At 36.4% G+C, this 14,349-nt stretch overlaps 1 protein-coding gene across 6 annotated transcripts in view; it reads left to right on the top strand.

The window, feature by feature from the left end:
• ORC3 (origin recognition complex subunit 3) overlaps positions 1–14,349 on the top strand; it is a 37,589-nt gene that overhangs the window by 11,458 nt on the left and 11,782 nt on the right. For all 6 annotated transcript variants that reach the window (XM_042803385.1, XM_042803384.1, XM_033002785.2 and 3 more), the window contains 8 exons: positions 283–437; positions 1,385–1,521; positions 3,624–3,783; positions 4,597–4,710; positions 6,527–6,660; positions 7,142–7,205; positions 10,494–10,610; positions 11,483–11,562. In XM_042803385.1, the coding sequence (XP_042659319.1) occupies positions 283–437; positions 1,385–1,521; positions 3,624–3,783; positions 4,597–4,710; positions 6,527–6,660; positions 7,142–7,205; positions 10,494–10,610; positions 11,483–11,562 (961 nt within the window). The remainder of the gene's footprint in view (positions 1–282; positions 438–1,384; positions 1,522–3,623; positions 3,784–4,596; positions 4,711–6,526; positions 6,661–7,141; positions 7,206–10,493; positions 10,611–11,482; positions 11,563–14,349) is intronic.

Raw genomic sequence — 14,349 nt, 5'->3', positions numbered from 1 at the left:
GGCTGGAGTTCAGGAAAGATGCAGGGCCAACATCTTAACCTGAATTGTTACTATCTAGGCAAATTAGTAGGATAATTTTTATTTCATTAACACCATGCATATCATGAACACTTTCAAGCTTTCTGGAGCATGAGGTGTGCGTTCTAGAGAGAGAAGGAGAATCATTAGAAAAGTGAAAAATATTAAGTGATAACTTGGGGTAATTTTTTTAGTGTATGAGTTGGAGAAGTGTTACAGAATAATCAAATGTCTTTACTGTGTGTCTAAAAACATTTTGTGAAGGCATAAAAAATCTGATGCAGAAGCTGATGGGCCAGCTGATGAACTGCTGCGTAGATGTGGACTCTTTGGAAGATGAGGACTATGTGCCGGTTTCTCAGAATAAAATACGTTGTTCAATGACTTCTCTTATCAACTGGTATGGGAGTGTAACAAAGGTATGATTGGTTTTTTTTTTTTTTTTTAAATCACCAAGTTTATAAAAACACCTGACCTTTTAGATGCTTTTAAAAAAGAAATCAAATAACTCAAATTTCTTTGTCATAGTGAAAAAATGCCAAAGGTTAGCTTTTAATTTAATATTAAAAATAACTGGGATTAAGGTGATTTGAATATAAATCTGTAACATATATAACAAATGTGAAGTTAGTTTCTGATGGGGTATGAATGTCAGAATTGTGAAAAACAAGCAAAAAAGTATTTTATCATATGTTTAATTGGAAACTAGAAGCTTAAACGCAGTATCAACTTCATGCCAGATGCTTTTCTCCCAGGAGTGCTGAGATGTTTTGTTTATTAAAACAAAACTTTCAGAAAGAACAGCCATCCAGGGGAAAGGCACCATATTAGTGCTAAAGTGCCATTATGATGTCTGAAGCTCACACTAAATTCACAAGCAGTGAGAAAATAATTTTCAAAATGTTTTTGTATCTTAGTATTTAATAAAGCTAATGATGTTTTAAGTTTTGTTCCTGTCATGAATAAAAGTTGGAACTGAGTTTGTGATGACTTCATCAGAGCAGTGTGTTAAACAAAAGTGTAATGAGTACATGCTCTTTTTATTACTGGGTAAAGCTATAGGAGTTGGGCAATGTCTGTGTACACAATTTAAATCTTCTCCCTCAATCCCAACAGAATTTCACTAGTTCTGTCCCACAGAGCTCTTCTTGTCTTTGTTGGAATGTGAGTTTTTAAAATGTTTATTCTTTGTACTTTATGCTGTGTCAAACAGAAGGAAGAGAAAATGCAATTCTAGATGCTAATAATAAACACAACTGTAGCAAAAAGTCATGTCACTTCAGAGAATTATAATATCGTAGATGTGATTCAGTCTTTTTTATTTTACTGTCTTCTGTTTAATAATGCATAACAAATGGCTTTAAAGAAAACAGACTCTGAAACTCCGAGCAAAAAAAGAAGTTCCCCTTCCAGACACTGGCAGTCTCCTCCAGTTGTAGTTATATTCAAAGACATGGAAAGTTTCACCACAAAAGTACTTCAAGACTTCATAGTCATCAGCAGGTAATATGAACTGAGGTTTAGTTCTTCCACTCCCCTACCCGTTTTCTATTTGTAGCTGTTCTGTAGTGTAACAGTGTTGCCAGCGTAGAGTTGGAATCAAATACTGATTCTGCTGCTTTGCAGCAGTGATTGAGCAAAAACCTATTTGCTAGATTTTGGGGATAAATTATCTTAAAGCTAACTTGGGACTCTTAACCCAAGTGCCTAAGGGCTGGGCTGCGATACTGGATGGCTGATTTAATTCTTTACACAAGAGGATTTATTTATACTAGCTGTTACAGAATTTGTGATTGTAAAACTAATTTTTTTAAGATGCCTCAGTCATTCTTCTCTAGACTTTAAAAATTGTTTTCAGGGTATATTTTTCGCATGACTACTGATGTAATGCTGCTTAAAGGTGACTAGCTTACTAATAGGAGTATATAAAACTTCCCCAGAGAATTTCTCATTGTTGGCCAGGTTCTGTAATGAGTAGCTGATTACTTCAGGTGCTCCTGTCCTTCCTTAACCTGTCTTCCTTAATATCATCTCGTGCATTCTAATCAAAACCCCATGCTGTTCTCCAAAAAGTACATCTTAGACTTGGTCCTCAGGTTGAAACTATAGTGGCAGCAGAATTGGGGCTGTAGTGGTACAATTAATTCAGCTGCAGCATGCACACCTGACATTACCTCTAAACCAGGCTAGGCAATTTCACTTGCTGAGACACACAATAAAAATATTTTTCTACTTCAGATCTGACAGATGGGCTCTCTAGGGAACATTTCAAGAAGTAAAACCAGAAGTGCACAGTTATCTGGAAATAATTAGGGTGCAAGGCAGGGGGAAATGAGTTTTTAATTGTTTTTTAAGTGGTGTGTTTTATTTTCTTTTTGTGGCAAGGATAAATACCTAATTATGAGCATATGGAATGTAGATGAAGTGCAGTTCAAGTTCGTCGGTATTATTTGCAAATACACTTTTTTTTAATATACTGTCTCTTCAGAAAAAAAGGTGTAGAGGATTGAAATGATCTTATAACTAGAGATTATCTCAATTAAAATAAAACAGAAGATGGGTAAAATAGAAGCTTGGCAGAGTTGCATAATACTTTGAAAAGATCTTTGGGAAAATTGTAGAGATTGGGTTTATTCTCTCCATTTCAGTTTTAAACCTGTTTAGTAATAAGGGTGAAGTGAGTAAATTTGAGAGATTCTTCTGATTTGTTAATCACAAGATTCAGTTTCTGTCTGATACTATTTTAGGTTATCAACAGTGAACGGTACTATATGAAGTTTATTGGTTTTATGTTTACGTTTCTAGTGATGACTTTTGAGGAGTCAGAGAAATTAAATACTTCTGGGATAACAGCTAAAACACCAAGGTCAAAAAGTTGCTGTGGTAAAAAGAGAGGAAAGGAATAAATTGTCAGTTTTAACCTAGAACATATTTTAAGAAAGCAGAATTTGTATTGCCTTGAAGCTAATAAAAAAATGGAAAATAATAATGAAATAAGACTGAAAACACTGTATTTTGTATAATTTGTATGCTGTTCACAAGGAATACAGCATTCCATCCTGGTTATCGGTTCTCAAAGCGTATACTAAAATACTATCTGAAGAGGAAGATTGACTATGGAGGAGTTGGAATTCTTTTTTAAGTATAGTGGGAACATAGAACTTTAGAGAGGTTTTGTATTTATTTTAAATGTATTAAATGGTGTAAAATGTGTAAATTTTCTTGAGGCTGTTAGCTGTTTAATGTCTCTTATTTTTTCCTCTATTTCTCTGAAAAAAAAATAATTCATACTATAAGATTCAGTTCTCTGAATGTAACTTTTTGGGAAGATAAGACCATACAATACTCTAGCTGAAAAGATGCTTCTTATGCCACTTGCTGAAATTTGAATCCTAAAATATATTTTAATTTGCTTTTCTACTTCAGGGCTTTAAATAGCTTCCTTTCATTTTACTCCACATAAAAACTTTTGGTTTACTGACAGTCTTTTCATCTACCCCTTTCTGCATCTAAGCTGGGTGCTATAGTAGGAACATAATGCATTTGTTTCATGATTTTCTACAACGTAACCGTTACGTTTTTTCCTTCCTTCCCCACTGATCTAGTCAGCATATCCATGAATTACCTCTAGTACTGATTTTTGGAATCGCTACATCTCCAATGATTATCCACAGCTTACTTCCTCACTCTACTTCCTCTCTGCTGTGCATAGAGCTTTTCCAGTCCCTTTCCTGTAAGGAGCACCTGTCTACTATAATTGACAAGGTAATTTCATTTCTTCATAGGAGGAGCATGTGTGCTATTCGAGCACAGTATACATGTGTGGCCTTTAAAAGTATGTTTGTTTGTCTGAAGCTTTTGAAATGGAATTTGTTCCTGAGAGCTGTGGATTTGAGATATTTCTACTCATAGCTACAGAGTAGCTAGGCACTGAGGGCTTCCTTCTGGCACGGAGACACACTCACACACCTGCTTTCATCTTTCCTTTGCGTTGACATCTGCGCATATACACTCAGGCAATGACACTTTGACGTTCCCACCCCTTCATTAAAGTAGTGCTTTGATTCGAGTTTTACTTTGTTCCAGAAAAAGATAGCTTTAAACATAGAAAAATACAGTTCAGCCCGGGTTTTGCCACCTGTCAAAAATTAGCAATTTATTCAAATGGTCAAGCCATATAGACACTGTGCCTGTGCGATTCTTTGTACACCACTTTGTGAAGGATTTCCAAAATCACTATTAGGCATGCTGAAAGTAGCAGTATCCCTGGTTGTTACAGCAATCTCTGTTCTGTTTGTAATTTTAAAAATAAATACAACAGTGGTGTTAAAACTAATATCAAGCGTTACATATTGGTGAAAGGTACTTACAAATACGTGGTGAAATAGTAAACTTAATCTTTGATCGATGTTTTAGTAGAAATACTGGTTTTAGAAGTTGGCAGTGTATTTAGTATCTCATTTAGCTGAATGCTATACACATACTGAGAGTTGTATCAAATTGTATATATAAATTTTGCTGAGTTGAATTCAGGAAAGAATTTCTGCTATGGCTACTTTTCCTTTTTGTCTCCTTTAGCTGCTTCTGACAGCCCCATTTCCCTTTAAACTGGGTGAGAAAGTTCTGCGGGTTCTCATCAACATATTCTTGTACCATGATTTTTCTGTCCAGAATTTTATCAAAGGATTTCAGGTAGGCAATGGTAACAAGAACTCAAATTATGGTTTTGAAAACCAAGGGTAATTACTAGGCATTGAAAGATTTCTTAGGTCCTAATCTTGCTGGATGAAAAACTGTCCTTTGGAAACAGTTTGGATCTGTGAACAGGTGGGTGTTTTAAAGTTGAAGCCTTAACTACTAACATGTAGGACAGGTATGAAGAAGCATGTAAAAAGCTTACTCTGCCACAAAAACCCCCTATATTGAAAGGTTCCATTTAAAAAAGGTAATCTGCCTTAGTGGGTAGAAAGACCTGTATTTTGCTATAGATTCATTTGTGCCTTCTGAGACTCCTGACAGAACCCTCCAGCTCTTATCCTCTGTACCAGGTCCTTGTACTCTGGTTTGCCATGGTGTGAGTAGGTTACAGCAGTGTCTCTTCCCCACTTGAACTCCTCTGGCACAGTTTCTGGATGCACACTTCTTACTTTTTCAGGGAAATAGGAGCTGTATGGTCATTTACTTTGTGCCTCAGATTAGGTGGTGCTTGTGCTCCAAGCAGCTGTGCAGCAATGCCAGAGTTACATTTACCCTCTCAGGAGACAACATGTAAGACTTTAAGGTTTCCAAAAACAGTGTACGCAGAGCATGATCTTTGTACTTTTATTGGCTTATATAGATCTTCATGTCTAGATGTATTTCTGTGTCCGAGTCTCCTTGCAGCTTTTGCAGACTGCGGACAAGAGTTCTCCAAAGAACTTACTAGTCCCTGTAATCTATTTTAATGCAGGATTGTGAAATTCTTTCTTTCTTGCCTACTTCCATGCGTGAACTTGTTGGTAAAACATGCCCTTTTAGTGTCATATACATTCAGAGTGTCTCAGCTTCTTTGATATCTAAGATTCAATGATTACATGTGGCCAGGAGAAACACCCTGACTGTAGTATCTCTTTCTGCAGACAGACTTATGTGGACTTTCGTATGTTTCCACTCCTTGTATTTGAAAGAGTCACCAGGATTTAATGATTCCCCACTGGCCTGATAGAAAAATACAGGTCCTAGCCCTGACAGCATATGGCTGTGTCCTTGTGTGTTAAAAGTATTTGAGGATGAAGCAATTTCAGATCAGGTTTCCTAAGTGATAGGTACAAGGGATCACCATCATTTCATTATGTCTAGGAGTGCTGTTAACTTTTCTGACCCAAAGTGTCTTTGCTCTTTGACAGTTTTTGTTTTAAAAGTTTTAGTGAGATAGTCTGACTGGGGTTTTGTTTTTAAGAATAGATGTGATGAGTATATGCTACTATTCTGCAAGGCCCTGCTTCTACAAACATTTAGTACAGCTGAAATCAGTGATAAAGTTTGTACATATGCATAATAGGAGCTTAGCTGTGTATTTTTGTGTACATGAAACAGAAATTGAAATTATGACATGTGAGAAGTTTGCTTGTGTATGATAGTTGCTTTTCGTATCTTTAAATATACTCTTTGTTATTTGTGAGCGTTGGAACTGAATATGTAACCTTAAGGATGCCATAATTTACATAAGTGAATAGAAAATATTTGACAAGCTATAGTTATCGTTATTTAAGAGGGGGGGAAAAATGAGGTATTGAAAGTGAATAGCGCATACAGCAAAAAAGGTAATTATGTGACTATTTAAAACTGAATAATCAGTGTCCTGTAGTGACTTATGGAATATTTATGAACTGTAATGATTTTCTTTTTAAAGGAATACCATTACTACCATTGCAGTATATGCATTGTAGTAATAAGAAAGCATTAAAAGGTAGATATAGGAGGGAGGATGAATTTTATTAACATCACTCGTTCTTGCTTTGTTTTTCAGCTCTGTATGGTGGAGCATTTCTATTCCCAGCCTCTTAGCATATTGTGTTGCCAACTGGTAGACACTAAGAAGAGAGTAAATTCTTTATCACAGGATCAGTGTGAAAACATTCGAAGACTACCCTCTTTTAGAAGGTAAAAGGGGAAATGAATTTTTGGACGGTCATGTATTTAGTCAGCTTTAAAGAAGATACAAGGAATCTGTAAATGTAGCTCCATGAAAACTATGGATCACTTATGCATATGTTTCTATAGCAAAAGTAAATTGATCAAAAGGAGGGCAGTTCTAAACAGTTGCAGGAAGCCTTAATTTTCTGGTCGAGAGAGTACAGCTTCTGTAATGGGTAATCACTTGAACTATTTTTTTTCTCTTGTTCTTAATACAAGCTATTATGACAAGTAACCATAAATCACTTTTGAACTTGTTAAGCTGACTTAGAGCATAATCTCTGTGGTTTTGGAGTAGCCTTTCAACTTGCTGGATTTGAATGTCCCTTTTTGAATCTTTCAAAAAAAATCCTTATAGCAGCATAAACTTTTTGAATTTTTTAACCTTATAATGCTTAATCATACTTTACATTATAATTTTTATGTTTTTGGGTTTTTTTGCCACCAGGTATGTGGAAAGTCAGGCATCAGAGAAACAGATTGCACTGCTGACATCAGACAGCTACTTAAAGGTGAAGTTTTAAGAATGTCTTTGGAGACCAGAAATAACTTTCCCAATATATTAATTTGTAGAGCATAATAAAATACAAGACTAAGATGTATAGTTCTGTATAACATCTTTCATGCAGTACGTACTGTGCTTCATGTCCAGTAGACAGGAGAATTAGGATTAGTAGGTCAAATTTCTAGTGTTGCCAGGTATACCTTTATACAGCTGGACAACTTTTCTTACATCAACTTTTAGCTGTGTCTAGAAATATAACTGCTTTAAAATACGGTTACAAGGTTTATTTATGGCCTGTTTGTTTAATGCTTACTCAGACTGACTTTCTTGGAAAGCCAGTGAAGTGTTTGAAGAATGGGTAAGTAATCTTGGTGGTAATTTCATGAACTCTTAATCCTCCATACCCTCTGTGTAGTTTCTGACTGAACTCAGTAGGGCAGTCTGGGTCCCAAGGCACACATATTCACACTAGATGTCGTACGGGATTAAAACTTTAATTTATGTTACATGTTTATCTGAAGGTTTGTCAGGTGATTAAAGTCAGGCTGCTACTATTGTGAGCCCTTTATGAATTCACTAACAAAAATCTGTTGGCTTTTTCACCAGCTGAACCATTCCTGGTAGAAACACTGCCCAGGGTAAAGGGTTTCTCCTAACTCTTCATCTCAAGCATAGCTAACGTGTCAGGCAAGTTAGTACTACTAAAGATAAAGTAAAAATCAATTTTAAAAATAAAAATTCATTTAAAGATAAAGCATCTTAGCAGAGCTTCTTAGTCTGTAAGGACTTTTCAAGTGTGAGGAACAACAGTAATGGGTGGAAGAGAGGTTGGTAGCAGGCAAGTTTGCAAGTGCAGTGCAGTTATAGTAGTCAAGGCAAGACATGATTTATACATTATTTTATGACCATAGTCTTCAGTGGCAAAATAAGCTTAAGCTACTGCTGTTTCCATGCTGTTTATTCCCACGGCAGCAGATGTGCCAGCACAACTGCTTGTGTGGCTGTGCAACGAATGTAATCAGCGGAACAGTCCAATTCAAGTAGCCTAACCGAAAGAGAAGACAAGACATGGGAATTTTTTTCCTGGGTTGTTTCTGCAAAATGATTTCCTCAATGCAGTTTGCTCTGCAGGTGCATAAATGCTTCTCTTGAAACAAGAGGAGAGGAGGAGTGGGAATGAGCAGCTGAGACTCTGTTTGTTTAAAGACCACGTCATGGTCTGCTACTTTGAAAGTTGAATACTCATCAGCTTAAACTTTATATGTTTTAAACTGTATATGTCTAATTAATAATATACTACTTATTTCATGAGCCTCACCCTGTAAGTTTGGGAAAGAAGCCAGAATTCTTGTGCTTATGTGTATATGATGCTTCTGACAAATTTTAATTGAAGACACTTGTTCTAATCTCTGCAATAGGGGTAGGACTACTATTGCACTGCCAAGCTGGCAGTTTATGTCTGCTTGGGGAGAAAAGGCCCTACTGCTGCATTAATGGGGTGCTGTTTATTCTGTATGTTATACTCATCTACATTATCATGCCAAACTTTGTCAACACTTTCAAAGTCACTATGTTACTATTTCATATAAGTTCACTGTTCATATTCAGGACCAGGTAAACTTGCTGTTCAAGCTTAGCATGTAAACCTGCGATACCCTTTGTCAGAAGTAATTTATATTGCATGTTATTACCACTTTTTTAAATAACTGGGAAGAGTTCCACCTACTTAGAACAATGTTTTAAAAGCAATTTTACATCGTAATTACTTATAACTCTGTCTGAAAGTTTTCATGGCAAAGTTCATTTGAAATTACGTAAATGTGGCAATCTGTATTTGTGGAAATAACATTACATAGTCCTCTGATACTGTTTTCAAACTCTTCTAAAACAATATGCCTTTTCACTCCATTATTTAGCAAAATACATAGTCTTACTGCATTGTTATACATCAGTCTTGACCTGGGAAACAAGATGATGGAAATATAGATGCTATAATGCTCTGAATTTGGGGGAATAAGATTGATTGTAGCAGCATTAAAGAGAACTTGTTTTCTTCTCTCAGCTTTTTTTGTGGTGGGGATAATTATTTTTTAATGATCCTGCTTAGAATTAAAATACAAACTTGTGAGTGTCTACCCTAAGGTCTTGGAAGTTGTTTAAACAATTGTTATATCAGTCACGCTTACATTTTAATAGATGAACAGGGAGAAAAGTCTTTAGTATTTTGAATAATCTCAAACTTTTTTTAATATCAGAAAGTTCTCTGCTGCACTAAGTGTCGTCGTTACTTTCAGTCTTTGCAACATGATATTTATTCTTTCCACGTCAGTACTTCCTTGTAGTGCCTGCAGATAAGGTTTTGCTTTTTTTTTTCATTTTTATTCTTTGATACCTTTTGTCTCAGTTAAACTTTAGAGAACTTCAGTGCCTTGTTTTATTTCTCTCTCGCCATTTGGAATAGTTTGCTCAGATTTGAGCAAAATGGCAGTAAAATATGCAGAGAATCCTCTGGTTTTTTTCTCTTTATCTTAGACGGAAGACAGGTGAGAGAAGATATTCTGATTCAGAGTCTTAAATGTAATGAGCGCAAAGTACTTTAATACAGCTACCAGAAGCTAAGTTCAGTTTTCCAGACGTGTTACGTATGTTTCCATGGGAGGCCAGTGATAATGAGATGCCATCCAGTAAATTCGGTAGCAGCAGTTAATAATTTCTTTTTCCTAATACATGATTTATGAGGTTTTTCTGCAATTCTCAATCTATGAATAAACAGAAGTCAAATTAAGAGCACATAGGAGCAGCAACTGCACATTTCTTTGTTTTCTGTGAACTGGTCCTTTTATGTATACCTAATGAAAACAGCAGACACCCACAATATCAGAAATAAATTTTTAAATGCATTTGTAGTATAAAAACGCAAAGAATAAGGATTTGAGTGAAAGTAGCTATATAAATTCTCATTGCCTGTTAAAGATGCAGTGTATCGACTCATTTTTGTGAGATGACATACCAAATCTAAAGGCTAAATATAGTTGAAAATGGTAAAATAATAATGCTAATCAATTACAAATCTCCAGTGACATGGGGGAAGAAAGTAAAGTTAACAATATACAATGTGGTTGCAGTGAACTGTTGAAATATAGCTTTTTTGCATTGTAGTCTTAATTTAACACTGGTGATTTAAATCATAGCACACCACAATGTCAAAACTTCAGATTCATTTTCAGTACTTTATGAGAGTTTTAAATAAATGGATGTCAGAATGACTTATAAAACAATTATTCTGTCGCTGTAGGAAGTAATACAGAAGCTGCTGGAGGACTTGCATGTTTACCATGAAAATTATGTTTCAGTTCTGAGATGTCTTCATGTTTTCATATCTTCTCTTCCAAAGTATCCTTTGGGCAAGCAGGTGATGTATTGTTATTCCATTTTAGTGAAACATGGGGTTTTTGTTTCTAATATGGTATCTGAATAAGTATTTATTCTTTCTCTTTGGCTATTTTGCTGCTTTGCCCCTGCTTCTTGAAATGGAGGCAGATGCTTTCTTGCTGTGGGCAGAGGGCAACAGCGTATGGTTTCTTTAGTGGCATGGATGGTACCTTGTCAGTCAACAGCAAGGAGGTTCCAAGGAGGTGGCAGATGTATAGATCAGCAAAAGAATCCACACATCGACTTTCCCACATCTGGGATTATCTGTATGCATTGCAGACAATGTATACTCTTCTACCATCTATTAGCTCACTCACTGAATTCAGATGAAGAGACCAAGTTTCAGCAACATTCTATACAGAATAAAATGATAGTAAGGGAACAGTGATAATTGTTTTTAATAGCCGTATTACTCCAGTGTCTTTAAAACCACCTTCTCATGCTAAGCAATTTCTTCTTCTGTGCATATGCACTTGTCTGTTCTCAATGTATTCCACACTGTTATTAGAATCTGTCCCTAACTACAAAATCAGCATGAACTATCACAGTATTTGAGAATAAAAAGATGTTTTAGCTGAGGCATTTGATTGGAGTTCTTCTTTGTTCGCTGCAGTTATCTTCATCTGAATGTTTGTTGTTTGAAACCTGTGCGTAGCAACACGGAGACTCCAGCAACACTAGGAGCTTAGTTCTGTCAGATAATAAATGCTCCCATTTCTTTTGCAATCATTCTGCATCTCTGGAAAACAAGCTCCAAAGGAATTACGTATTACTTTGAAAAGCTTGTTGTAAGAGTTCCGCATTACTTTGTTTGTAAAGCACTTTATCCTTTCTTCACCTTCTGCATAACAGATCAGAGAGCTGCACTGTGCGTGTTTGGAAAACCAAGTGTGGGAGACGGAGGAGTATGAGTCATGTCTTCAGCTAGCAAGGTGATTTTAATTTTTTTTTTCCATTTTGTTTTAATACCACTGTACACATGATGAATATCAGTCATTGGTTATTCTGGCACTTAAAGCTGAGGATATTACCTCTTTGCAGCTAGTTGTAGGATTGTTTGCAGGTATAATTAACTGCTGTTTTTATTTTGTCTTTTTTTCCATGAAACTCAACCAGGTTCTAATATCTATTGTGCCCTGAGTAATTACACTGAAACCACTGAGATTATTGTGTGTGAATGAGAACACATTTTGTCTTTTAAAGTACGATTGTTAGATATTATCAACCAAATTATTAGTTTTAGTTGGCCTAAATTTTAATCTGTTGTGAAAATTAGAATCTGTTACAAATGAGTATCTGAGGCCTTTCATATTTCTTTACTGCTTTCCCCCTCCTGCCTTTTTCTAACTTTGTACAGGGACTGAGTTAATTTTTTGTGTTATTGTGAGGTTAGGACTTAAGAAGAGCCTACACTTGTGTTGCCTGTCAGTGTTTAAAAAGGAAGTGTCATCTAAGCCAATTTTCTTAACAGAAACCCCTTAAACTGCAATGTTGCAGTTACAGACCTTTAAACGTGCTTTTTTGTGGCAAGTGGTTGTTCCCTGATAGCTGCATTCATTTAAATAATACACTGATTCTGTCACACAAGGAGCTGATGCAACTCTATTACCGTAACTGCTTCTTCAAGAGCCTCTGAGCTTGTGAGGTTTGATGTGTCTGACAGTAAAATTGCATTAAAAAACCATGTCAGTGGTGGGTGGGGGGTAACTTTCTGGGCTCACATACACAAGGAAGCACACTCTTCAAACCGTACCTTTGCCATACTGAGTTTTTCTTACGCATTGCCACTGGGCTGTGTTCTTTACCCTCGTCCCTTTGAAAGGATTACATGCTTGATTTCTCATTTCTACAGTCTTTCCCTCTTAATCCTTCTCTGACTGTCCTGAATCTCGACAGCACTCGCATATCAACCCTTGCCCATAAATGCATCATTTTGCCTTCCTGTACTGTTTGTCTGTGATCTCTAATAACTCTTGGCCATTTTTCTTCTCTCTTCTCTTTTTTCTCCTCCTATGTTTAATTTGCTTTTTCCTCTCTGAATTCATCTGCTTCTTCTATCTCAAAGTTGATGCTGCCATCAGATTCTGGCTTACTCCCCTCTTATTCTTATCTGTTCATCTCCCTCATGTTCCTCTGGTCCTGGCTTCCACTGTAGGAGTTTCTGATAGAAATACAGTGATCATGGCCATTCCTTTCATAGATAATTCTTTTTTTTTTTTTTACTTGTGAATTCTGTCATTTTTCTAACAAAACTCCATCAGCACAACTCCTTCAAATACTTGGAACACTCTCTTCCATTTTACACATACTTCCCCTTGTCCCTGATTTTTCTGCATAGAACCTTGCTGCTATCTTTTATAATAAAATTATAAATACATTATAATAAAATGATAAAATGTGATCTTTTCCCTTCTACTCACAATCTCCTTTTTTTTTACCCTTTGCTCAGGTATGCAGGTTACTCACTGTTCTTTAATATCTCTGCCTTCCCAGGGGCCACATCACCTGTCGATATCCTTACGTTTGCCCTTTCCCATCCCTTATTCTTCTCTTCGGTGTTTTTCTGGAGTCCGTCTTTTTTACCTTGTATTTAGAAAGTGAAAAGTAGAGAAGCTTTTGATCAGCTTATTTCTTGATTTCTAACAGAGTCTCTCATTTGCCCGTCATTAATTGTGTTCGAATGTGGGGGTTTCCGTTGTTGCACTGAGTTCCTTTTATGGCTGGTTGGTTGGTTCTCTACTTCAGCCTTTGCTTGGACTGGCTTTTATTCCTTCTGACAAAAGTGCTCTCACCACAGATGGTGTTTCAGGTGATGTAAATTTAGCAATCTAGACAATAGTTACTCTGCTTTAATCAGTTGTCTAGAGTCTGAAAAATATCACAGGGAGACAGGGAAAGTGCGTGAGCTTTAGTTCACATTGGATTAATACAGCCAGAAGAGAGATAAGATTAAGAGATCTTGGAGAGTGTCTCACTTGACTGGTTATGGGGAGCTAAGTGGCTGAGATGTCTGGTCAAGCTTTTAGGGTGGCAAAACTGAGGACTGTCTCACCTATTGTCTTCTGTCTAGATACTGTTTCTGCTAATCATTGATACCATTCATCACATACTGCTTATCACAGTCCTGCCCTTCAGTGACTGTTGTTATTTTGTTGACCAATCTCTGTTGTCACTTCTTCAGATGATTCCCTATTTCAGCATTCAGGAGGAGTTTCTGTGGACTTCATCCCAGCTTCTTTCTTCTCTTTCATTACTTGTCTCTGAATAATCAGATTTATTTACTGGTTTTGGATGATTGGAGATCTTCCTTTCTGCTTTAAGTCTGTCTCCTAACCAAGTTAAAATCTTAACCCCACTCTCTGATACCTGGCATACTTTGCAGTAATCTCAAGCACAAAATGTTCTTTCCCATTCATAGATCTCCAAGTCTGCTTATCCTCTCTATCTTAGGTGTTTTGTCATTGCAGTGTTTTGTCTGGCCTGGAAGAAGGCTATCTTGTTTACCCATTACGATTCTACAAGACAGTTTCAAAATGTTTTGTAGCCTTTTGCGTGGTCAAGGTCACCCTTTCTGTTGTTAATTCCTGATGCTTCTCTGTACAGCCAAGTGCATCTGAAGGCAACACCTGACTTGCAAAAAATCTATAACCCTGAATCAGATAAACTGAAGTTTCAAATTCTAGCCTTTACAAGCATTTAGCATCAACTGTCAGTTGGAA

The sequence above is a fragment of the Tyto alba genome, unplaced genomic scaffold (genome assembly GCF_018691265.1).
Source record: "Tyto alba isolate M040663 unplaced genomic scaffold, T.alba_DEE_v4.0 Super-Scaffold_40, whole genome shotgun sequence".
In the NCBI taxonomy this organism is placed as follows: Eukaryota; Metazoa; Chordata; class Aves; order Strigiformes; family Tytonidae; genus Tyto; species Tyto alba.
This window is presented reverse-complemented; position numbering and strand designations above follow the sequence as displayed.